This window comes from Harpia harpyja, chromosome 8, assembly GCF_026419915.1.
Source record: "Harpia harpyja isolate bHarHar1 chromosome 8, bHarHar1 primary haplotype, whole genome shotgun sequence".
NCBI lineage: Eukaryota > Metazoa > Chordata > Aves > Accipitriformes > Accipitridae > Harpia > Harpia harpyja.
The window spans coordinates 5,566,315-5,593,505 of NC_068947.1; the positions used below are offsets into that span (position 1 = coordinate 5,566,315).

Consider the following 27,191-nt stretch of genomic DNA (forward strand, 5'->3'; position numbering starts at 1 on the left):
CATCTTTTTCCATATTTTATATGAGAATATGTCTGAGGTACCTGTCACCTCTTGGTAGAACATTTATGTTGGTGTGTGCCTGAGACACATAATCCCTGAACTAACGAACTGATTTACACCGTGCACCCGATCAGGTAGGAAAAAACAAATAAAGAAGAGAGAGAAAATAAGGCTGTTTAATTGCAATTTATTGCAAAATAATATTGAAAGGACCAGCTTATCTATGTTTTATCTGACCCTTTTTCATTGCCTTTGGGAAGATTTCCAGAGGCAAATAACGGCACTGTTCCTACTGTGACAGTAAGGGACAATTGCTAGCCACAAACCTTGCTGTGGCAATGAGGAAAAGCCCAGCTTTGGCTAGATTTTTTGTATAGTTCATAAGATGCAAATTTTTCAATGTAACTACTGAGAGAAATATATGATAACATTCAGTGATTCTGAAGTTTGTCAATATAAGAAGAAAACAAATGAGTATCACTGGAAAAAATTAGAAAGCTGAAAACAGAGTGAGGTTCAGACTGATAAACCTTGGTTAGGCCTTTCAAATAAGTGGGTAAGAAAATATTTTTGTAACTGTGGTCTCATATAACTGTTGTGAATGATCAATATTGCATCTCTCTACTGTTTTCAGGCCGAGAGGAAGATGCTCGTATTTCAAATTACCCCACTTTTTTCAAGGTGTGGGTTTTTTAAGTGGTGAAGGATAACCACTAACTTTTTATTGGTAATCACAATGTCTTGAATACAGTAAATAACTACACAAAGAAAACAACATATTTTTCTCTTGATGTTCCTTGCTATCATCTGACTCTTCTTGCACCTGAACACTGCAAATAAAAATAGCAACTGGCTGTAGTTTCTCACATGTTCTGTAACGAAAAACTTAATCTGCCAAAACTTGCTTACTAACCCAGATGCACGTAAAGGATGCTCTTTACTTCAGCAGGACCCGCGCACGCGGTTGTACAACTCGGCTCCAAAACACTCTCTTCTGGCCAGGTATGGAAAAAAAGGTAAGAGCCAGCTATATGGCATTACATGGGCACCCTCAGATGTTCAGATGTCTTTAATGATAATGTGTTTGCACTTGGCTCAGCACGGTTTCAAAATGGGTAGTTCAGATTGATTGCCCCAAAATCAGAGAGAGAGCAGAGGCTCTGGGAGGTGACCAAGATTGTGAGAGGAACCGGTGTCAGAGGTGGTGCTGGGATGTCTGAATCCTAACAGAACAGCGTGAGTGGTGGCCTCTTCCCATAAGAAACTGGCACGGTGGGTTTATTAAACACATCTAGATTACACCCACGTGTATCTCTGTCCCACAGCAGGTCTTCAGCATCAGGCCAGCGATGCCTTTGCCTGCAACTGGCAAGAACAGAAGAAAAAAAAATGTGGCAGCTGAAGAAGAGCATGACTTGATAAAGGTCTGAATATTTGCAGAAGTTAGAAAAACCCAGACAAGACAAAATTCTTCTCTTGGAGATAGTAAGTTATTCCTCTGGGTAAGGAACATGTCCCTCATTTGTCAGGGCAGAGAATTTCTTTCAAAGCAGTTTTGCTCGTAGAACAAATTTGATGTCAGTAGAATTTGTGAGCTGGAAAAAGAGCAAAGTGGTTATCTTTCACTTCCAGTTTTAAGGGACAGCTTTGAAAACTACTGGGAAGCATTTACACACCCTGCATTTATTGCTGTAATAAACTTGCTTCCATTTTTAAAGCCAGGCATCACCACGTGGGAATTTCACACACTTGGTGATTTTCATAGCTCACGAAAACATCTGTATTTCCCTCCTTGGTGGATAGAAGACTCGTGTCACAACCAGAATATGCTTGCTTAAAGAGCTTAGCCACATTTAGCCTAACGTCCTGCTATTGCTCTGTTGTCATTGGTACGATTGTGTCTCTTTCCTGGGGTTTACATGCGTCGTTCTCCCAAACGACTGCACCTCCCGAACCACATTTCTACGGCTACACGCTGCCATCCCCTGCAGCCTGAAGGAGACGAGGCTGCAGCTGCTCCATGCCCCCAGCTCCAAACATCTGCTCCCTATAGGCACACGTACACACCGGAGTACGGATACAGACGGCCCGGCACACAGATCCATGTGGACGGAGACGCTCGGCGTTTACGTGAACGCAAGCGGCACCAGCGGTCTCAGCCTGATCCCCGCTCCGGCGGATGGGGATGGAGGTGTCTCCGTGGGAAGGAGTACACGTGTGCTCGTGTCCAAGGTGGATCCCCAGCACCCAGGCTCAGCCACGGGGTCTCTCCCAGCCCCTCACCCAGCACACAAGAGCAGTTGTATACGCTTCCATTTTCCTCCAAAGTCTTCTCGGTCTCCTTGCCTGCGACAGGGTATCCACCCACCCTACGATAATCTTATTTTCCATAACCTCGGTAGCACAAGGCGGTGGTGCAGAACCCCGGGCCATGACCAGCCAACGTTGTGTTCTTGTTTTGGCTACAAGTGCAGTGAGTTGGGGCAAGCTGGGACTTTCTTCTCCTGGCTATGGTACAGTGAGGTCACACCTGAAACTCCTGCTGCTGGGATCATGGCCCGCCCTGGAAGGTGCCAGAATTACCTGACAAGAACTATGGCCGGAATGGAAATACACTGACCAAAGCCAATCATCTCATGATCCTATAAATAGCGATCCTAAGTGAGACCCTTTGTGCTCTCTGGGATCACAGCTGGCTGTGACCCAGTATCTCCCCCTGCACTGGGATGCCTCACAGGGTAGAATTTGCAAGGATTTTAAATAGTAGATTTCATGAGGATTTCCAAAATCATCCGCTGATAGATGCTGATTAAGAAGGGGTCAAAGATTGTCTGCTGAAAAATGCTGATGAAGGAGAAAAGGAATTCATTCACTAGAGTTAGATTTTGTGAAGTTTCAAAGATCACCTGGTACCAATAATTTACTACAATTGGCAAAGAGAGAAAAATCTTGATCATAGATTAACTTCTGTATCTCTGTATGTGTTTGTGTGTGTGCGATTTGATTTAGGAAACTTTGTGGTGTTGATTATAGCAAAATTTATTAAAACAGTCTGATAATTGGCTGATGATGATTAATAATTGTTAAAAAAAATCGTATAACCTAGTCTTGTGATTTACTGTAATAGTGTTAATAAATCTTCCATTGCTGCTACCTCAAAGTTGTGTAGGATCCATAATCACCCATTCCCCAACAGATTGGCATAGTAATTCAATGGGGGGGGGTTCTTACCCTTTGTATTAATTCTTTTAGACCTAAACCATTGACCAAGTCTGGGACTAAGTCTGGATCCAGCTGCACCTCAACTCGTCTCTGAGGAGGAGTTCAGAAAGCAAGGGGGTCCACTCTGAACCTCGTGACTCTATAGGAGATTCTCTCTTACCCTTTTGCATCTCTGGTCTGCATGTAAATCATTCTAAATCAAGTCTAACTAACTCGATTTTCCTTTGTATGTTTCTTCCACGTCGTAACTAACAGAACAAAATTCAATGGCAAGGTTCGCTAAGTCATGCTTTTACAAATTCACATTAAATATCACTTTTTGCTAATACCTTTGACAGTGATTCTTTAAGTGATGTAAATCAGTCATCTGCGACACACAGGGACCCTGTCAATACAGTAAGCCAATTCCATTTGATTCCCAGTGAGGGAGAATGGATTTGAAGAGGGCACCAGGACACAGCAGTGCTCTGAGATTAGCAACCTGGGTGACTGCAGGGAGACTCAGCATTGCCATCGATCTAGGTAGATCAGAAAGACAAGGAGAAGGAAAAAAGGCTCTTGCTTCTCAGTTCTAGATACAGAGAACACATAGCTGGGATTAGAAATAGTCAACCTCTCCCAAGAATGGAATCTTACCAAAGATTTATCAGAAAAAACAGACACTGTAAAAAAAAAAAAAAATCACAAATGGTAGAGCTTTGCACCCCACTGGGGGGGACAAAATATCCAAATTCAGGGATTAACTAGCAACCTAGGAAAGAGCCAGTCAAAAAAAGCACATTGATACACCTAACCTATTCTCTGCTTTTCTAGAAGATTGAATTGGGAGGGGGGAATCACTTGAAGCTCTGCATGAACAGTGGCTCTTGCACTGGGCTACAAATTGCAACAGCTGCTATTCCCAGATGGAATAACATCTCAGAATAACATTTCAATAATGAAGATTATTTTTCATGACAGATCCTGCATGCACACAGCTGTTCAACACTCACAGAGTTGTTTCTAAAAGTTCATAGTTAAGCTATTTGGATTTTTTCACTTCAAAGGGTCTGCTTCATTTACAGAAGCATTGCTGAAGAGAAGGCGATGCTCACAAGGTGAGAATTTGAGTTACAGACCTGGAAGTCAGTAATTTGGAAAACATTTTGCTATCCATCAGATAACCTCAGTTAAGGAACCATCAAATACTTGGGGAACCTCCTTGGCCAAAGCAGGATATTTTTCATCTTGGACTAGAACTGGAAGGCAATCAAATGGGAAAACATGATAGAACATTTAAAGTGCACAGGGTATCATCATGTTCACTGAGTTTAATATTGCTGCAGTTGAAAATAAAAAGGATCTTGTTATCAGTCTCAAAAAATCTGATTGATGGTTCTCTGTTTTAATACTGTACTACATGGACTACTAGATGAGAATGTTTTGCATGCAAATCACTTAGCTTCTTATTTAATCAATTGTGTGATAAGTAATGCCAACATACATATTCAAAAAATAAACTTATTTCAAATATTTCACTTCAGTTGCACAAAACAAGGTATGCAAATTTTGTCTGGCAGTTGCTGTTTTACTAGAGATAACAATTCTTACTAGCAACATTGGCTTGAGTTTCTTGAAAGGGCTACAGCATCAAGTCAGCCAGTCTGCTTCTCAAACAGTTTCATTAAAAAGTAATAGTAAAGCCTGAAGTAAGTTTGAAAATGAGATGTATTTTTTAAGATTTGCTTTATAAAGTATTTATCTATCTAGTTCTTTCTGTGTGGTACAACACTGACCTGAGGTATCAGTGTTGTGAAGAAGAGTATGAATGTACCCAAAGCTCTTTACCTACCCACTGTAGCTCTGAAATTTTCAGAGTTTGAAAAAGATAATGATCAGCAACAGATTCATGGTCACGTATCACTATCAGTCAAAAAAATAATAATAAAAAAACAACCCAGAGAAAAGAACATCTGGCTTATGAACAGTCATTTGAGACAATTGTGGGGAAAAAAAGAGTTAAAATCAGTTACCACCAAGCCAAACCATTAGGCTTCAGTATCTGCGGTGATGAAAGACAACCACGGCTTTTCACCACCGCAGCTGCTCATCACGAAGCAAGCAAAGCGTATACACAGATCTAGCTAGGTGAAAGGATTCACAAATCATCATAAAGAAAGACACAAGTCACTCTCTGCAGGGTTCTCTCAGACCCGGCTTACTCTAAACCCACATATCTGCTCAGAAAGTGTATTTGACTCTTATTCTCACCCTCCTCGTGGGATGGGTCAGAGGGGTACTACACGTGGATCTGGACCCCAGAGTCACACCAGGCACTTTCCAGAGCACAGGGTACTCCGCACAGACCCGTTTACATTGCCAACAGCAACTTCGGCTTTGCCAACTCAGAATTAATTGCACTGGCTCAAAATTACAGTAGAAAAATTTCAGGTGAAATATAATCCCCGATGCCAGGAATTTGCAAGGTTGGTTCAGGATACTCGAAACCAAGCCAGCAGAGAGCTCTTCAGAGCTTGTGATGAATATTCATCGAGTTGTGACTCAGGTCTTTGATTTAGGGCAGGGAAGCCCCAGTTTTGGCTGAGCCAACCGCACAATTCCCAGGCAGCCCCTGAACCACCTCTTCCCCAAGAGTGGGGAGTGTTTGGTCCCATTTGTCTTGGTTGTTTTGGTTTTTTTTTTTTTTAATTCTTTCCCAAAAGCCCGACGATCTTTCCTGCTGTGGTAACATCTACCCATCAGGTGACTAACGCGAGGGCAGTCCCCATGAAGTGACAAACCACCAACTCGTTGGAACCCACGACGCTTCACTGTCACGCACCACCCTGCACGTCCCAGCACATGACACGGGGCCATGATATACGGCCAGTAAACGCTCCCAAAAGATCGCCACGCACCCCGTTTCGGCCGAGCGGTTGGCCACCACCGGTTGCAGGCATGCTGCTACTCCCGGTCTTTGTAATTAATGCTGGAATTCGGTACCAATTATTAGACAACAGACCGGTGAGCCGTACCAGTCTGGAATCAGAGTATCACTTCCACACCTATGACAACCTCCCTCACCTAGCAAAATTCTTCCCAAAATATCCATTTTTCCTAAAAAAACCACCCCCACATGCCTAAACTTTTTTCCCACTTCCAAAAAAATTAAGCTTTTAGTCAAAAATCAAGTGGCACCCGTGTTGCATCTCTTTCATTCAGAGGCTTTTTGGTTTTGTTTCTGAGGCAGTAACAGAACTGTAGCTCCTTTTTTTTAAGCAAACCTAGCAAGGGAGCCTTTGTTAACTTCAACAAGATCACTAAGGTTTGGAAATAAAGGACAATTAATTTGTCAAAATCTTCAAAACACAACTTGTAAAATCAGCAAATACGTGCAAGGTTTTAAGTCTTGCCTAACTGGAAGGAAATTATCTGCAGAGTGGCGTTTTCATGAATGTATTTTAATTAGTTATATCTTTTAAAAAACCCCAACACATTACTGCTTTCTAGAGAAACAGAATATTTCGTAAAATAAAGCATCACTCCTGCAAGAGGCTTTTACGGATCTGGCCTGGCTTTTCCCGTCAAACTAGAACACGTCACAATCGCAGACCCTCTATCTAAAAATTAACATAGCCTCTTCTCCAACAACTTTACAAGGCTTCCACAAAACATCAGGTCACCTATTTAATATACGATGATTTGAGTACAGCCGTTAGGTGAAGTTAGTTATTTAAGTCACCTCTTTCCAAAAGCATATTTACAATCAGAGAGGGTGCAATTAAAGAATACACAGTACTTACCCAGCACTATGGATCATCTTGACTGATGAGAAGCAGCAGCACTTAATGCCTGGAATACCAGACCATGAGACAAAACATCTTTCTAAGTGCCACAGGTTTAAGATGTGGTACAGTACTGTCAAAACCAAGCAATTCGTACAAATAAATCAACTAGATTTATGCAATTATTTCAGGGATCCTCCTCGTGACTTCAGGGTAACAGCAACAACAAAAGAATAGTGGCCACCGTCAGTTGTTAGATCTAGTGTCTTTTGGCTTTGTGCGTTCTCCATTAGCGTAATATATTTTACAGGTACCTTAACATTTTTAAACTTTAAAGCTTTCAAATTAATTCTTTTTTAAAAAATTAAAAGTTTCAATTGCAGTGATTTCTGAAGTGAAAGAATCGAATGCTTGATTAAAATACAAACCTACCCTGAAAGTTTTATAAATTCAATTTAGCAAAAGGAATGCAAAACTAAATTCTTAGGTATGTTTGCTGACAAAAGCTCAAAACCAAAGCTGTGGTAGGTTTGTTAGACCACAATGTGTTTAATGACTGAAACTGTACGTGAACAAAGTACAGGTGTAGCGCAGCTACAGAGCTTTCAAGTTTTAGATCACGGTGAGCTGATACAATCAAGATAACCGAGAAGACATACTAATAAAAAGAAATTGCCTGCATACCGATTTATGCATTTCAAACTCTCCACCCTCTCCCAGAGCAGTGCCTTTCTGTAAGAGGTTATAGCAGAAGATGGACTTTTGTAACTCGGACAGTCAACACTATCGAGGATAAGCAGGAACGCCTGCAATCAAGGCAGCAAACAAAAGGTGATCATCTGCTATAGTAGATAAAGCTACTCCTTTAGTATCAACTTTCCATTCAAAAATAAGAGAAAAGTGATGAGCTGAACTTCACATTCTGAACATCCTATGTCCTGTTTCTACACCAGAAGCTGCACAGAATATCCATCATCTAAATGGGACTCCTGCTTACACAAGCCGTCCACATTCACGGGGACAGGATTTGGACCCCAGTTCAACATTCACCAGGTGCCTTGAGAGAATCATATTGACCACCAAAAAGAAAACCCCCAAAGCCGCCGAAACAAATCTGCTATAGCTATGGGTTCAAGTAGAAGACCAGAAACAATCAGACTATGAAAGCAAAAAGGCTGTATTTTTCAAACGTTTCCTACTACATACAAGAACAAATGCGGGATGTGATGTTTGCTTAGTTTTATTAATTTATTTTTGCAGGAATCTGCAATTCGGAGTAAGCACTTTCTGGAGGTACCATGCATGCATAGCCTCTGAATGCTTTTATACAATTTCATCTCTTAGTAATAAGTTCATTCACAGCATACACAAATCTAGAATGTAGACACCATATATACAGGATTAAACAAGATCGTGTCTTCTTTTTTTAATGAAAAAATTTAACAGGGTTTCACACAGCAGGAAATATGGATTAGATACACTGGTGCCACCATAAATAAATAAGTTTCAAGAACACAGTTTTTTAAAATTGGCTTCAAAGGTACTGAAAATGCAGGATTATAATATTGCATTAACTCCATTGATTTCTGATTATTCAAAACCAAGAAAAATATTCGCATTAATATTTATGGACATAAACAGCAATGAAAGCCCCAAACTGAAGAAATCTGGCAAAATTCAGTCATGGCTAGCTTCATAGAATATTGACATTTTGAAACAAAACAAATGCAGCAGCACATAGAGACAGTACTGACTATGAGATGTGATATCTGTGCATGTCTTCTTTCTTTACGGGATTTAGAGTCACTGTAGTACAGAGCACGTAAATTCTGTGGTACCAAACAAGCTGATGAATTGTTTATGTCCAACTGTCCGCTTCTCATCAGGATAGTCATTTTCACATTCTAGGGTATACCACTGAATTTTAAAACAAAAACTATCATCCTGATGACAAGCTTCTTTTTAACATATCTAATATTCTCACATTCTTTTTAAAAACATTCTTTATTGTTTTTATTTTGTTTTGTCCCCATTTCAACTCAAGTATATTTATTTCAGTTTCAAGGGGTTTTACAATCAGTATTAAATGTAAAGGTATTTAGAAATTGAAATGAGAGATGTATAACTGGGACAGATAAAGTAACTGAAAGGAAAGGTTGTTTTTTTTTTTAAAAATGTGATTTAGTAGTATATCATAATCAGAAAGTACTGAGACCAGCTCTTTTAAGAATTATTACACCTTTTCACCACACCTCCCATTTTTCAAGGGAAACACACACATACCACAGACACACAGATACACAATTCAATCTGATCTAAGACTACATTTTACAAGGTACTTCCTTTTGCTTGACTTCCCACCCCTTTCCTCTTCACCCAAACAAGACTAATAATTACATCAAATTAAAAGTAGATCCAAAGTTCAGGATTTCTTTTGGTTTACTATATTCTGAATCATTTTCCACAAGCCCCACTCTAAATAAACTTTTAAAGAACTACAGTAGTATTCTATAAGTAAAAGGGAATTCATCTTAATAGCACAGTAAATATAAAATAAGCTTTATAAAATTTCAATGAACAGCGAAATCATTTTGGATATCTGAATGTCCAGGTCAGTTACAAACTCTACCACTCTAGTAGCATGGTTGAGGGAAAGCTCAGTTGTTAAGGAAAAAAAAAAAAAAAAAAAGAAAACACAGGTAGTGCATTAACTCAACACAATGGCATCAGCATCCCACCATTCACACACACACACGCACGCACAAAAGTTTTATACAATACAGTGCATTTTGTATGCCAACTGACATTAGGGTTTTATGTGCATTCAATAAATATTACATCAACCAATCTTTTTGGCATAATTTACAATTCAGTTGGGGTGTGAACGGCGTCACCTGCTTTCAGAAGGAAAATGGATCTTCCAATATTCAAAATACAATTTACATTCTAACAAACTAGAAATATTCAAGCACCATGTAAAGTCTTTACTATTAATGTTTGAGTATGAGCATTTACACATAAAAGAATACAACAGAAGGGTTGTTTTTGTTTTTTTTTTTGTACAAGCAACAAATGAGAGTAATTGAAAAACTGGAGTAAAATTATTGGTACAAAGGAATTAATTTGCAATTTAACGGCACTCAGTCTTCCAGAAAGTATCTTGCTGTCACGGCAGCCTTCCTTCACTTCCTCTGGTGAAGCTATGACTAAGATTAGCAAGTCTCTGTTTATGATTATTACAGTGCAGGGAATTATTGGACTGCATGCATTCCCTGCCCACCCCCCCCCCCTTCAAAAGTAGCATCTATTCTGTCTGAAAATGGCACAACTGTATTGATGCATGACACACCTACTCTCATTTGCTGACTGTCATTTCAGTTGCTATCATTTTGTAATTCCAGCAAAAACAAATGCTTCTAGAACTTCAGCAGAAGTACGAATAAACAGAAAATTGAAATAATACAAAGGCAAAGGCATCACGACAGAAAAGTCATGAAGTTACTGGTATTGTTTTGAGTAATTCATTATACGGCTGATAGCAGCAGCAGTACTGCTTATCCTAGGTACAATGCTTCTGCTCATCTGTTTTCCAGTTATCTCAGTTTTGTCAAACTGTCCACTTACATGAACAAAATTAATATTTGCCTTCTAACCTCATTTGACACTAATTTTTTTAGCCCTTTTCCACATGTGATGAGCTCCCCACATAATAATATAAATCACAAGGAAGGAAGGAAGGAAAACGAGCTCTGATGCCTTTGACTTTGTTTTGCTCATCAGTGGTACACACTGATTGCTGGAGATCTCTTAGCTTATTTAAAATTATGCTGAAGATTTAATTAGTGCAAGAACATATTGAAAAATGCCAGATAAAATATTGGTTCCCCATTTAAGATCACAGTTTGATTTTTACTGTTATCTTTATAAACTGCAGGGAGAGAAGACACCAGATTGAGCAATGCAGACAAGATGAGTTTTCCTCCACCCACCCCTTACAAACGCTGCTTTATTTTAAATAAGGATTCAGACACATGATTGTTCTACCACAGTTTAACATGTTATCACACATCAAGTGAATTGCAGTAATTGACCATATGGATGTGGCTGCCATGAGCTAAGAACAATTTAAAATGAAGTAGTTTAAATCTCTTCTGGTAAGGTTTAGCTAGCACATTCTGCCTCACAGTTGCAAAGTCAATTACCATAACTCAGCTGACGTGCTTGGTTGTGTTTCTGAATCTTGACAAAGTTATACCATAAAAACTGAAATGCACTGTATCAGCTTCTGACCAGTACACAAGAACATCCTACTCAGTCGCACAGTTGTTTAACAATCATTCAGCTGCCCAAACCCAAGTTAGATTTCACTAGTATTGAGTGCTTTATTACAGCAACCTGAAGCATCCAAACAAACTGAACATCACCTTTATAATACAGTATATCATACGCATAAAAGTACCAGTATGATCTTCAGTTGCAAGTCTTGTGTTCTTCAACCTACAGCAAATATTTCCTGACCAAAATAAAAAGAATGCAGTGTGTACTTTTTCAGGATCTGGCATCTGCTATTTTATACAGGCTGGTTTATTAACAATGTGCAAATAAACCTTTACTGAAGAGCTAATTGATTAATTATTTTTCAGCTAACTTTGAGCTGGGGCACAAAGTACCTTCTGTGCTGTAAACATCATGAATTCTTCACAAATTGGAAGCTGAAAAGGCCTAAGGAACTGGGTACAAACTCTTCTCATACACGACCATGGCTGAGCTCAAGTCTTCCAAACCGAATTTGGAGTAGTCTGTGTTTGGCATATGTCACTGTGCTGCTACGCAGCACAGGCTTAGAAGATTGTTGTATATAAAAGCATACTTTTAGCTTTGGAACACAATGGCCTAATGAAAGCATGCAGCAGTATTTTCATCCGTAATACGGTAGAATTCATTCTTAGTTTATTACCGTGTTGACACAGCCAGGTGAGCACTGTACAAGCAAAAGGGATTGTAAAAAAATTACCTCTGATTAAACTCTCTGAAACACTCATACGGTATCTCATTTAGTCACCTTAGGTTACTATTTCAAACAGCAATTTTTTGTAGACATAAGTTACCCTGAAAAAAAGCAGCAATTACAAATACCCTTCTCCTTGTTTTTTATACATTGCAAAATTTATCGTTGCATTTACCTGTCTTCTTTTTCAGTAGCTTACAATCTAGAAGCACAGGGAGCCTTTGTTTTCCAGCTAGCTGTGGCCAGGTTAAGTCAGCTCTGGCTCTTCAGTTTTTCTGGTTAAGTGTAACATTTCACACCATTACTAAGAGTCCTATATTTTTTTTAAAAAAACAGTATTTTATTTTTTTTTTTTTTAGAGCCACTAAGCAGTAACTATAACCACAGGACTAAACACCAGTAGTTACTTGCTCTCCTGTATACATTCTTCCCCAAATTAATCCTTTTACATTTTCAGGTTTCATTTTCTGCTTTGCTCACTGCAATGGGATAAGAAAGAATTTCACCCTTAATTTATTTATTTTTAGTGTAGCACAAGCAGAAATATCTTAACACATTACTCCCACCCCTTGCAATATGAAGATTGTTGACTGGCAAAGGCTGGGCAGATGGACTGAAAGGTTCCCCATGTTTCCTCCTCCTACAGCTGTCGGCTTGAGAGCCTGTTTTCAACCCAGTGCAGCCCCTTCCTGATTTTTCAGGTGTATCGTGGCATTTCACACTGCTCACAGCGATTTAGTGCTGGGTGATTTAGAAAGGTGCAGCTATCACAATTCCATGGAGCCCCTTCAAAGTCTTCATCTCTTGGCTGAGTCCGTGGAGTCTGTTTGGAGCTGGTTTGATGCTCTAAAAAAAGCCAAAGGAAAACATTTTTTCTTTTTCAGAAGAGAACGATGATAGGCAAGATCGTACTACTGGTTTGTCACTTCATTAAACGTTCTATCTTAAAATGAACATGGAAACCTTTCCGCTTAGGTAACATTAAAGGTCTTCTGCTAAAGCACTTCTAATTCAGTTTGTGAAATCTGCATATTTAAAGTATTTCACTTCTGTAAACAGTCACTTAACCATATTACATTAAAAACAAAAAAAGCAGTCACCACTGTTAGTTCATTGCTACTGCTAAAGGTTTAATAGCTTAAAACACACTGAAAAGTTTGTTACTGGCACTGCAACACCATCCTGTTAAGGAATGATTTCATAGGTTTATGTACAGCAGTCTATTACCAAATCCTAAATTCCAATAAACCTACTTTACCTGAAGTGAAAGACTACTTCTAACTTAGTTCCTTCAAACAGTATGACAGATGATACATTTTCTGCATCTTTTTCTAGCATTTATCCAGGCTGAAGAAAATACAACATAAAAATAAAAGGGTAGGCGTGTTTCAAAACAAGATGATTGTTTTTCCTCCTTGTGGCTTTGCAGAGGGATGTGTGTAGGTGAAACAGCACTTAAGTCTGTTTTCATTCATAAAATCAGTACATATGCAAATCATACATTAGGTATTAACCCACGGAAAGACTCAGCTTTGTCACTAAAAGTGACAAATACTCCTAGGGTGTGGAAACACAACATTTTACAAAATGCTAGTATTCAAAACAACATTAGCACACATACCTAGAACATAAGGTTAAGATACCCATCTGCTAAACAAACATCTGTACAACAGCTTAATTAAAAGAGAACTTAAGTTGTAAAAAAGGACTGTAATTTGTAATTCAAAGTGCACACACTGTCATCTGCTAAGAACTCTAGCAGATGGCTGATGACAAAGTTGGTGCAAATAGTACTTAGGTCTGTCTTCAGAGACATACTTAAAGAAAATAAAAGTAACCTCCTTGCTCAGACATAAACCCTCTCCAGTCCAGAAGTTGCATAGTCACATTAACAGCGCTTGGCCTCAACAAATTCCTTCTAAGGAAGCAAGTAGTGTGGGCACTAGGCTGCATTCATGTTGACTAGCCAGATGGCAGCACACAGCAGACCCTTGTCTGCCCATACCTGTCTATCTGCCCACGCCTTCAACAGCTGAATATTAAGGAAATGGAATTTTTAAAGAAAAAAAAAGATTATTTTGATGACTCCGTGTTAAAAGCCAAGCTCAGAATACAGTACACCAGCCCTAAAACTGATCTCTAATAAGTTGACAGACAAAACCGGGAAGCTAGTCATAAAAGTCGTACAAATCCTTACAAGACACTATCTTTGCAATTGCCAAATAAAATCACTTATTTCATGCAAGTTTTGCACATTATTTTGCTTTGAAATAATAAATCAAATAGCCTAGTGTAATTAAGAGGATCTCCTCAAGCATCACAAAGTAGCAGTCCCTTAAATCAACCACATGCACTGCAATTTAACATGAATTCAGGCAGTTGCTTTCATGCCACTGCTCACCTGCTGCTACTGTCTTTCCTGGACACTACCACCTATGCAGGGAACTCATCCCAGTATTGGTTTGTTGTTTTTTTTTTTTTTTTTTTTTTTTTTTTTTTTTGAACCACGAGCAGCAGTTCTGGGCCTTCTTTTCATAGAATCAGAATCATCTCTTTCTTTTAAATTTCCACATACTAACCATTTTATTCTACTGAAGGGTAAAATACTTGTTTCAAAAGAGGGGGAAAAATTTCCTTATATGAATTCAATATTCAACTGCAAAAACCTTTGCAAAGCGCTTATCAGCAACTAGAACTTATTTACAAAATCTGGATTTTCAAGCAGACTATATGATTACTGATTCAGAGCAGTGACTTCTTTTCCACTAACAAGTTTAGTACATGCTAGTTACAGTAAGAGGAGACACAATATTATAAATCTTATCACACGTAACATTTTCAGAGAAAAGACCACTGTTTTGTCTGTATCAGAGCACAGGATCCCAGACTGACTATTTCAGCAGAAAGACACAAAGTGTTTAAAAACTTCCACTGACATTTGAAACCATTCTTTTAAAAGATTTCAGGAAGTAAAAACAAAAACCAAAGGTTCAAAAATACCTGAGACAAAAGGTAGGATTCTGCTCCAATGTGACCCCTAAACATAGTGGAGTTCAGAACTGCTGAGCTCCACTGCCCCTAGGAGTCTGCTTAGGGCAAGCTGAGTCACTCTGGGATGTATGGACTGAACCTCCGCTGGGCAAAAAGTCAGACTAAGTACATAGCTACTGGGCTTACATAAAAACTTGAGTGTCCTAAGCTGGATATGAATCCTAGACACTATATAATGAGCACAAAAAATTTTAGAAACCAGTAATGAACTTGTACAAGTGGGACACTGTTTTCTTTTTAGACCAATGCAAGGAAATGTGTTCTGCCTTGTCCTTACGATGTCTGAAGCGCTTCCTGTGCTTAAACTTCAGGACTACTGTGAAATTCACGCTCCACACAGAAAATAGATAAAGTGTGACCAATCAAGTTAAAATATAATTAAAATATAAATGCAAATTTTAAAAAGCTGCTGTGACCATTTCAACTTGCATAAAAGATCCCAACTAAACTATAAAATCCTAACAACACGTATTAGAAGACAGATAAACAAACCTGACAGAGCTTTTAACCTATAAGTATTTAAAAAAAATAATTAGGAAGCTCAAGTTAACACATAAAAGTTTGTATACTTTCAACCCTTTTTCTAATAGTGAGTAACAGCATTTACAAACAACATATTAACGGAACATTCATTTGCAACAACTTGCCTGAGGAAAACAAGTTGTAGACAGGATTACTGCACTCATATAAAAATGTTCTGGTTTGGTTTATAGAGAGAAGTTATAATAATTAGAATTGCTTCCTGTCATCACAGGGGTTTTTAAAAAAAGGAGAAGAAAGAGGGGAAAAAAAAAAAAAGCTTTCTCAATGCAGATTAGGTAACTTGATGCTTGTTTGTTGACCTACCCTTTTTATATGGCTTTGGTGGCACAACAGGACCAGGCTCTATGTTATCATAGAAGTTATATGTGGCTTTCGGATCAAAGTTCCCTGTCAGAAAAGAAAAGAAAGCGTTAACTCAAAGGTTATTTACATGCCTATGCCAGGAATACGAACATCTAGAGTCTTCAGATTTTCTACATCTTTTTATTATGACATTATATATTAGCTTTTTCCTGAGTAGTCTTTTGTCACATATTTTCAGTTTTGTGTTGATTCTAGTATTTTTTAGCAGGCTAATCTCATACTGAAGAATCAACTCCAGCTCAACATTCTGTACTGCTTTAAAAATGTGAAAATGTAAATCTTTCTGTAGGACACATTCTTGGTAAAAAAGGAGGACTATGCATATTCTAATCTATTTGACTGTACTTATGTCAAGTTTCTGTTGCAGAAAGAGGATTTTTAAAGACCTAAGTAGATTTCTGTTTGCCAACTTCTCGGTTGGAACCTGTAGTTCTGTTTTGTATTACTTGTTCAGAGCCCTTGTCAGCAAAAAGTTAAAAATTTAAGTAAAGAACCTTCACTAAGGAGAATTTTTCTTTTTTTTATTTGCTCTTGACAAAGTCACTTTTAAGTCACCACTTTCTTGGTAATGTAATTTAACTTGGCCAACAGAAATATTAACAAGTCAAGTTTATGAGGTCGCAACTGACAAAGACACCTTTTAGAGAGAAGTTGATAATCAAAATTGAACTTTAAAGAGTCCAAGTATCCACATTTAAAGCACATACTATATCAGAATCATAGAATCATTTAGGTTGGAAAAGACCTTTAAGATCATCAAGTCCAACCCTTAACCTAGCAATGCCAAGTCCACCACTAAACCATGTCCCTAAGCACCACATCTACACGTCTTTTAAATACCTCCAGGGATGGTGACTCAACCACTTCCCTGGGCAGCCTGTTCCAATGCTTGACAATCCTTTCGGTGAAGAAATCTTTCCTAATACCCAATCTAAACCTCCCATGGCGCAACTTGAGGCCATTTTCTCTTGTCCTACCACTTCTTACTTGGGAGAAGAAACCAACCCCCACCTCGCTACAACCCCCTTTCAGATAGTTGTAGAGAGCGATAAGGTCTCCCCCCTCGGGCTCCTTTTCTCCAGACTAAACAGCCCCAGTTCCCCCAGCCGCTCCTCATAAGACTTGTGCTCTAGACCCTTCACCAGCTTCGTTGCCCTTCTCTGGACACGCTCCAGCACCTCAATGTCTGTCTTGTAGTGAGAGGCCCAAAACTGAACACAGTACTCGAGGTGCAGCCTCACCAGTGCCGAGTACAGGGGGACAGTCACTTCCCTGCTCCTGCTGGCCACGCTACTTCTGATACAAGCCAGGATGCGATTGGCCTTCTTGGCCACCTGGGCACACTGCTGGCTCATATTCAGCCGGCTGTCGACCAACACCCCCAGGTCTTTTTCTGCCGGGCAGCTTTCCAGCCACTCTTCCCCAAGCCTGTAGCGCTGCATGGGGTTGTTGTGACCCAAGCGCAGGACTCGGCACTCGGCCTTGTTGAACCTTGTACAACTGGCCTCGGCCCATCAATCCAGCCTGTCCAGATCCCACTGTAGAGCCTTCCTACCCTCAAGCAGATCAACACTCCCGCCCATATCTAAATTATGTTTTTAAAAAAAACTATGAATTCTATACCTCTAGATTGAAGGAGATCAACTTCTTTCAGTGTACAGTCAACGTTTATCTGGAGCTGTCTGTTGACGCTTCTCAATCTGGTCATTTCCTCAGGCTAGAAAGAAACAACCCAAAATAGTAACTGTGGGAAAGTCAGCATCCTATCTGACATAGAAATAACATTGCTATATCTTTGTCAACAGCTTTATTAGAAACTGGAGTACAGATAAGGCACTGAAAAAAATAGCCAAGATTCCACTGTGTGTCCTGTTCCCCCTACCCAATTTATTCCCTCAAAAAACATTCTTCTATTTGCATTTCAGGAGGAAAACAAACCAAACCAACAAAAATGAACAAGTTACTTAATACTAAAATTCATTGGTAAGAAGACATAGCTGAGCTCAAGTTTATAAAACCACACACCTTATAAAATTCTGTATAAATTGATGACTTGCTACGTGAGTTTACATCAAGATGATCAGGAAACAATATGAGCTGCAGCTCACATTAATTATTACTTGATTATAACCAAATAAGGTCTGAAGTTTATTTATTTGCATCACCCCAAGGAGCTCCAACATGCCAAACCTTCTAGCCCTGTATATTTAAATCGTTCAATGCTTCAAGACAGTAAATTATTCTTAACAGAATAATCAGTTATTTAAGTCCATATATTTGCATATCATTAAGAAACCCTAAGTTACTGGAATACAAAGCGTTCTTAATGCTAGCAGCAGTGATTATTAACACATATGTAGGAATAACTATCTTATTCCAGGATACATCGTCACATCACAGAGTCACAAAAATCACAGCATGTCTGAAGTTGGAAGGGACCTCTGGAGGTCATCTGGTCCAAACCCTCTGCCCAGATGGCAGACGGCTTTTGAGTATCTCCAAAGATAAAGACTCCACAACCTCTCTGGGCAACCTGTGCCAGTGCTTAGTCAACCACATAGTAATAAAGTTGCTCCTGATGTTCAGAGGGACCCTCCTGTGTTTCAGTTTGTGCCCACTGCCTCTGGTCCTGTGACTGGGCACCAGTGGAAATGGCCTGGCTCCGTCATCTTTGCACCCTCCCTTCAGGTATTTGATTCATTGATAAGATCCCCCCCCGAGCCTTCTCTTCTCCAGCCTGAACAGTCCTAGCTCTCTCAGCCTGTCCTCGCAGGAGAGATGCTTAATCATCTTTGTGACCGCCCACTGGACTCTCCAGTACGACGACGTCTCTCTCCTGTACTGGGAAGCCTGCTCCTGGACACCATACTCCAAGTGTGGCCTCACCAGTGCTGAACAAAGGGGAAGGGTAACCACTCTCCCCTTGCTGCCAACACGCCTAATGCAGCCCAGGTTATCATTAGCCGCCTTTGCCACATTGCTGGCCCATTTTCAGCTTGGTCGCCACCAGGACCACCAGGGCCTTTTCTGCAAAATTGCTTTCCAGCTGGCCAACCCCCAGCTTGTACTGATGCATGGGGTTGTTCCTCCCCAAGTGCAGGACCTCGTACTTCCCCTTGCTGAATGGCATGAGGTTCCTGCCAGCCCATTTCTCCAGCACGTTGAGGTCCCTCTGAATGGCAGCACAGCTCTCCCAGTTTTGTGTCATCAGCAAGCTTGCTGAGGGCACGCTCTGCCCCATCACCCAGATCATTAAGGAAGATGTTAAACAGGATCAGACCCAGTACTGACCCCTGTGGTACACCGCTAGTTATTGGCCTCCAACCAGACTTTGTGCCACAGTCTTGGCCTGGCTGTTCAGCCAGTTTTCAGTCCACCTCACTGTCTGCTCATCCAGCCCATACTTCAGCTTCTCTATGAAGATCTTACAGGAGACAATGTTGAAAGCCTTACTGAAGTCTACGTAGACAATAACCACTGCTCTCCCCTCATCTACCAGGGCAGTCTTTTCATCCTAGAAGTTTATAAAATTGGTCAAGCTTGACTTCCCCTTGGTGAATCCATGCTGACTACTGCTGATCAGTTTCTTGTCCTTCATGTGCCTGGAAATGGGCTCTAGAATTAGCTGCTCCATCACTTTCGCAGGGATCAAGGTGAGGCTGATCAGCCTGTAGTTCTCTGGGTCCTCTTTCTCGAAGACAGGAGTGACATTTGCTCTTCTCTAGTCTTCAGGCACTTCTCCCAAACACCATAATCAATCAAAGGTTATCTAGAGTGACCTTGCAATGACATCTGCCAGCTCCCTCAGCACTTGTGGGTGCATCCCATTGAAGACCATGAACTCATGCATGTCCACTTTGCTTAAGTATTCCCTGACCTGATCTTCTTCCACCAAGGGTATACCCTCCTTGTTCCAGACTATTCCTGGGGTCTCTGAGACTCGGGATTCCTGAGGGCCCGAAAAGACTGAGGCAAAGGCAGCAGTCAGTAGCTCAGCATTTTCCATGTCCTATGTAACCAGGTCCCCCATCTCATTGAGCAATGGGCCCACATTTTCACCAGCCTTCCTTTTGTCACCTGTGTACTAATGGAAGCCCTTCTTTTTGTCTTTGATATCCTGTGCCAGATTCAACTCCAGTTGGGCTTTGGCTTTCCTAACCTCATCCCTGCACACTCAGACAGCGTCTCTCTATTCCTCCCAGGAACATACCTGCCAAATGCTGCCCTGAGACAGGCAAGACATACAGCAGCCATACCAGTTAAGCCACTAACAGCCCCTACTCTGTCTTCCAGCCTACATCTGTGTGCATTGTCTATGTCAACACAGTGAGTAAGTCTGAACTGATGTGGCTAACAACTGCACAGAGTGGAAGTTATTTTTCAGTCAGATGAATTCTCCTATCAGAGCCATACAGATGTTTGGGCTAGAGTCACTTGCAGGTGGAAGTTACGCAGATAGGAAGAATCAACAAGGAAAAGAGGAGAGAGAGGTGCCAACTATTTGAGCCAACACCACCACTGAAAAGTTACCTGGCACACGATTGTCTATGAGGTACAACTACTCAAACAACAAAATACCTCAATACAACAAAGACCTTTAAAAAAAAAAAAAAAAAAGAAACATTGCTGCATGAACAACAAGCTGTGTATGGCTCAGGCTCTTGAAATAGATTTGGACATACGCTTTTATGGGTCGTTAGGAAAGTAACTATCTATCAGTTCTGTAGTCCAGAAACGCACATGTATAAAAGTCTCAGAAATCCTGTTGCGAACACTAAGAAAGCTGGACAGGTATGTGTCTCTTAAATTATAAGAGCTGGCTTATGACAAGCCAAGAACTTACAAAAAAATCATCTCCAAAGATTGAAGATTTTATACCCCAAAATATTTTTCTGTAGAATACTTCAGTCCATGGAAACATACAAATTTATTTTTTATCTTGAATTAAAATACTAACAAATTGCTTACTGTTGGAATTGCAGTTGTACAGCTAACTCTTCGAAGCCGCCTCTGCATTAGATCATGCTCCATACCATTGACTTCAGCTTTCAGGCGTTCGAGCTCTTCTTTCTCAAGCTTCAGTTCCTTTGCTAATCTCTCCATCCTTGCTCGTTGATGTAACAGCAAGGCTAATGTTTTACACGAAAGAAATAGTTACTAGCACACAAAAACCTGGAAAGCTGAATTCTTAACTTATGCATAAGATTCATGAGTGACCTTTCTGGAAAAAAAAAAGTGATCATAAACATGCAGCCAAGTATCAGTGTGAAGATGCTTTCATGCCAAATGAACTAGAATTTAGAACAAAGTTCTTCCAGAATAAAAACACATTTTAGACAGTAACTCGAAGTTGATATTACCATTTTGGTCAAAGCTTCTTTTTTTGCATTTGGTCTTTCTCGTCTCAAAAATACAAAGGCACCTGTACAAGGAGACAGCTTCTCAGGATGAAACAGCAACCTAGTTATATTAATACTGTACTGACAAAAAAAAAAAATTAAATACCAGATGTAAGATCAGAAGGTAACACACACTTCATATCTGCTGCTCAATAGCAGCTGACACACTAGCCTTGAGACATCAGCCAAATGTCAGTACTGAATTGTTTTTTTACTGCTATAATAGGTTATGCTAAAATAACTTCAAGTAGTCTTAGCTTTTCAGAGAGTACCATAATTCTCAGTACTGTAAGTTCCCCAGTGCTCAAAAGCAAAACTATAGAACTTCAATAAAACAGGCCAGAGAATCCAGAAAATAAAAAGTGGGGGCAGCTCAGGTGTTTCAGAGTCTTTAATTCTACAATAGAGCCGATTCACTGTCCTCTAACCTCTGTCTGCTGTTAATCATTCTCTCGTATTTTTGTCACAGTACTGAAATATATGACTCTCAGTCACAAACTGATGTTGGGCTCCCAGAGCAGCCAAAGAAAGAATTTTGACTAGCTAGAAAATAATACTCAGTTTCTGCAGGAAAAGCATTTCCTCAGTATTTCATCATGATGCAAAACTGGTCAAGTTAATCAGTGTGATGCTTAGCACTTTCTGATCTGGCTGGTTTTACCTGATTAAAGTCTACTAGGACAGAGAAAAATAAAAGAAATTTGCTGTGGCTATTCAAACAAGCACACTGCTCATATAACAATGTTCCAGCGAACTGTTCAAATGTACGAAGACATTGTAGAATCTGCAAAATGCTATTTCATACAAAGCACCAGCTAGCACCTGCCCTTTTCTTCAGCCCTATCCAACACAGGCAAAGAAAAAACCCACATAATATTTCAAGAATATCTGCATACTACCTAAAAAAAAAAGTTCGAAAAATAAGCAACAATATGACATAGCTTACTGGGGGAGGACGAAAAAAAAAGTAACAGTCAGAAGCATAAAAATGACAGTGTTTTTTATCAGTTGTCAGCATTCTGTGCAAAAATGTAGCACTATACTTTGGATTTTGTATGGATCTACCAATTCACGGCCGAAGAATAAACACTGAAAATCCTATCCAAGAATAACATCAGATGTTTTTATAATACAGGCACCAGTATTACTGAACAAAACTGTTCTCTATTTTTTGAGGTAGCATAAGTCATCCAAGTAGAGTAAGAGATCGCAAAACTTAAAGGGAAAAAACAAAAGTACACATACCAGGCTGTATGATTTTCCACTAATTACTATGAAACCTTGTCTTTGTGAGACTCCTCCAACTTAACATCTGATATGACTACATTACATAGCTTCACATTATACTGTAGTACAACTCATCAAACATGACTCACACTACAAAGAAACAGTGAAAGTACAGACACCAGAATGGATTTTTGGTAACACTTTTCACAATGGTTCATATTCAGAAGAAAATTAAATAAACTTGTTCCCTGTATTAAGCTGTTAAATATACTTTTCTTTAGGACTCCTTTGTGGTAGTAGAGGATATAACGTCTATTCTTCTACAATTTATTCCTATCAAGAGTTCAGAGTGCAGCAATACCAAAAGCTATAATAAAGTCCCAGCTGTGGTAGGTATTGCCACAAAAGCAGATGTCCCAAAAAGCATATACTAACTAGTTTTATTGATTTTGTTTTCCAAATACACAAATCTAGTGAAAGATACAAAGGCAAAACCAGATTTAAACATTTCAAAATATGTCTCAGTTATGTGAAGCTACTTACAGTTTTCTCACGTAACTGAAAATCTTTAATGAAGCTGTAATAGGAATGCTACCAAACAAAGTATATGGCCTAAGAGTTACAGACCTACTAGAGTTCATTCTCTCCAAATAACATTTCTAATTGGGTCTACCAGGTCTACAGCTCTTTGTTGATGAGTTAGAATAGCTCAAAAGACACAAAGTGAAATACGAAATCAAGAACTACAGGTCAGCTTTATAACCATTATTTCAGCTCTCTAAAGTGAAAGGAAGGCTAGAAGGAGCAACAGAGGAATAGAGTCTCTTTTCCAAATGCAAATCCAGAAACAACGCACATTCTTTAAATAATTGCTGCTGATTATCGTTCTGTCATTACCCCAAATGATTGGTTTGAATGCTTGCAGACTGATTCATTTGCTCAATTTTAAATGTTTCAAATCTATAAAGCAGATTACTCTGAGAAAAGCAGTTTTCAGCTAAAGGTTAGGTTTCATGATTTTTTTTTTATTTATTTATTTATTTTTACTAAATTATTTTATTCTTCGTTTATACGTGGCATTAAGACTAACTATGTTCTATCCCAATGCAGCAGAACGCACATCCTAAAATTTATCTGCCAATCTCTTCCTCCTCTTTGAAAACTCTAAACGGAAGAAGTGAACTTTTGATTAAGTTCTTCAAAATAATTATTTTAATACCTTTCAAAATAGAAATATTATTTGTATGGACACCTGAAGTAATTTCAACTGCAGTCCTACCTCCCTCTCCTCCTTCACTTAATACTCTTCAATCTAAACCAAGTAAATTGGATTCAAATTCCCTGCAGAAGTTAGCGCTTCAGGTTTTATAAAGCACTCAAGTATGGAACAAATACAAAAAGTAGTAAAATCCACATGTAAATTTATGACACAGTTCAATGCAGAATTTACAAACTGGACACACGGTATATGAACAAACCATCTACTGTTGTTGGCTGCAGTGTTTTCTTTTAAGAAATTCCCCTAACATCAAAAGTATAGCAACTTTAAGAACCTCAGAAATTCTTTATGTATTAGACTGAAATTTGGCAAAATTTTTTAAAAATCAGAACAAACTCTCTCATTAGATGATTTTCAGTGCAATTTCTATTCTTGTCTGTACAGGTTCAAAAATTCTTAGTAAGTAGCAAAATCAAGCTGAAAATGCATTTTACAGTAATACAATTTGCAGGATGAAACATTTACCTTGAGTGTAAGCATAGTCGTCTGATCCAGAACTAGAACTTCTCTGATACTTATGGCTTCCTTTTTCTCCTCCAGATCCTGGGATTACAGAAATAGGCTGAATAGGTTCTGGTGCTGCAGAACGCTCTTCTTGGTCCACTAAATTTAAAAGATTCTCAGTCGGTGCTCGACCTACTGTGATTTTAAAAATGGTTGGGTTTGGCTGAGATACCATTACCCGAGGAGACTGTGTTGGTGCACCTGTAGGTCCAGTTGGTTGAGTGTAGGTAATATATACTGGATTAACACTAAATGGAGGTTTGGGTTGACCCGACATACCTCTTGATGGAGAGCTTGAAGGAGGAGTAGTGGCTGCATACAGCGGGTGCTGGTTTCGTTGAGATGGTTGATTACTTATTGGTGAAGGACTTCTGTTCATTGCAGTCCCAGGTCTTTGCGGTGGCTCAACTGTAATTTCTATTTTATTCATGGAACCTTTGGATAAACTAGGTCCAGCAAAAGGAGGAAGATACGATACAGAGTGACCGCCTTGTTTTTGAAAAGTCTGGGATGCTTGCTGATATGGATGGGGTGGGACAGTTGAAGGACTAGGAGGCATGAAAACATGTGAACTCTGATGACCCAACTGAGGAGGCTGAACTTGGTGTTGAGGAGAGCCAAAGGGAGAGGGACACTGGGATGGCGGTGGTGATCGAAAAGCTGACTGAGGGATCTGGGGTTGTTTAGGAGAATACTGAGAAGGTTGGTAGTTCTGTTGATGTGGATAGACAGGTAGAGGACGGGGAGTATAATGTGGAACTGGGCCCTGTGGCGATGAATGCCACTGTGTATTCTGAGGAGTCTGTCGTCCTGAAGAACTTTGAGATGTTTGTCTTATATAAATAGAGCCAGGAGTCCCATAAAGATTGCTTGGAATCTGTGGAAGAATTTGTAGAGCTCTGGGTACACTCTGTCCAGAGGGGAGGTTTTGTGATACTGTAACAGTAATGGGATTTGTACTGTACCGAGGTATGTGCATATACGTGGGAGGAGGGCCTTGCATAGCAGACGTGTTCATTCCTGGTTGTATGGAAGATGGCTGTGGAGGTGGCTGTGGAGGAGGAGTAGCTGCATTTCTATTCTGGTCATTCATGAAAAATGGATTGTAACTGGGAGAAGCTGCCACAACAGCGGGAGCAGAATGTGGTTCTTGAACTAAGCATATCAGCTGTTTACCTGCTGTGCGTTGTGGATCAATATGTCCATCGCTTGAACTGTGTACCAGTGTACGACCACCATTAAGTTGAGCTCCATCCCCTGCATGATAGCTGGTATGAGGATGAATACCCAGATTAATGTGCAAAAGGCTATTTCTATTCATTCTGGTGTCATCGGGGCTATGGTACTCCATATATAAGTATTTGTTGCTCTCCTGTGCAAGGGCTCGACAACAGGCATCTAGGTTGTTGTTGTTCTAGGAGTAAGAATTGACACCTATTATTGTTAAATAGCAAAAGAAAAAGCCAGCATTCAACAAGCATTCAACTGAAGCTGCCATCAAGCCTAGCTTGAACACAACTAGGGATAACATTTCAAAAGACACAAATTTTGAAATAAAGGTAACACCTTCTAAGTCATAGTATGCAAGTAGTACATAGCTCACATTGCATCTAGCAAAATGCTATGGTAACACTAGCTACAGTATGACATATTAAAAAAAAATCAAGTCCAGTTTTGGGGACAGCAATGGTTAGAACTCTTTGCATCTTCTGCAAGGAACAGGTATGTACAATTAATTACTTCTAGTAACAGCACAGATCAAATTAAACTAGATCAAAATTGCAAACTCTGGGAAGTCAAAAGAATAATGCAGATGACATTTTAATGTTTACCTGAGTGTTTACTGTTTTCATCTTTATTTTACTGTTTACCTGAGTATTTCTCTTTACCTGAAAGTTTAAAAGCCCAACATTTTAAACCATCTTCTCTTGGTAGAAGAGAATTTAGTGCCTTGAAAATGAAGTCAGAATAAGTATTGCTTGAAAAAGTACTGGCAATTCCATAAAGCACCTTACAATTCTGACGCAATTTCAACTGCCTTTAAGAATTCAGGCTCAAGGCTAAAAAAAGGTTTATTCATACATCAGTGAGGAAACCAAATAACCCCTGTAAATGTTTGACTTGTTCTGTGGTGCCAGCAGCTGAAACTATACAGACAATAAATTATGAATCAAATGAAAAGTGAAATGGGGAATTCCCTTTCCCTTCTTCCCCTCTCCACTCATTTTAGCTTAATCTAATCTTGTTAAAAGAACGACACGAATGATAGCTTTTCCAAAAGAGTAAAATCACTAGAAAGCATTCCAGACTGTGGATTTATTTTTTTTCTTGCCACTTTGTCATACAACAGCCTCTATCAGTTGTGGTTCAGGGTTTTTTTAAACAGTAGTTAAAGAAAAATAATTTCACTTTAAGTTAAGTTCAACTACATCTGGCCTTCAGCACCCTAACTTGGTTACATGTGATTCAAGACTGGTACCTTCTGTGACATACAGCACCTCCTTACCACAACAAGTGTGTACATATTTATATATACATGCATACAGCCCTGCATTCCTTAGCATGCTAAGAATACCATTCTAAGGAATATAAATTAATAATGGTTTCACTATTTTAAACGCTATCACTATACAAAGTTTGTATACATATTAATAGTCACGTGGCCTTGCAATAACTATTTTCAACAGCCTATCCATTGGTTGAAAAGTCACGGTTACATTTCTTTTCTAAAGGACTGATACCTAGTCCGTCTTAATACTAAAGTGAAGATGACTTTCCCAAAATTTCATGATTTCACCATCAGACGAACACATATATTCAGCATGTTCTCA

At 39.4% G+C, this 27,191-nt stretch overlaps 1 protein-coding gene across 4 annotated transcripts in view; it reads right to left on the bottom strand.

Annotated features, from left to right (window-relative positions):
• Positions 1–8,210: 8,210 nt before the first annotated feature.
• Positions 8,211–27,191, bottom strand: part of TAB3 (TGF-beta activated kinase 1 (MAP3K7) binding protein 3) — a 48,683-nt gene continuing 29,702 nt past the window's right edge. Inside the window, exons 3-8 of one of the 4 annotated variants that reach the window (XM_052794196.1) lie at positions 24,640–25,774; positions 24,322–24,399; positions 20,920–21,080; positions 17,575–17,668; positions 15,892–15,975; positions 8,211–12,840 (exon numbers count right to left, since the gene is read on the bottom strand). In XM_052794196.1, the coding sequence (XP_052650156.1) occupies positions 12,692–12,840; positions 15,892–15,975; positions 17,575–17,668; positions 20,920–21,080; positions 24,322–24,399; positions 24,640–25,774 (1,701 nt within the window). In that variant the 3' untranslated portion in view covers positions 8,211–12,691. Of the gene's footprint in view, positions 12,841–15,891; positions 15,976–17,574; positions 17,669–20,919; positions 21,081–24,321; positions 25,795–27,191 lie in introns of all 4 variants that reach the window. The other 3 variants (XM_052794194.1, XM_052794193.1, XM_052794195.1) reach the window with 3 other exon arrangements.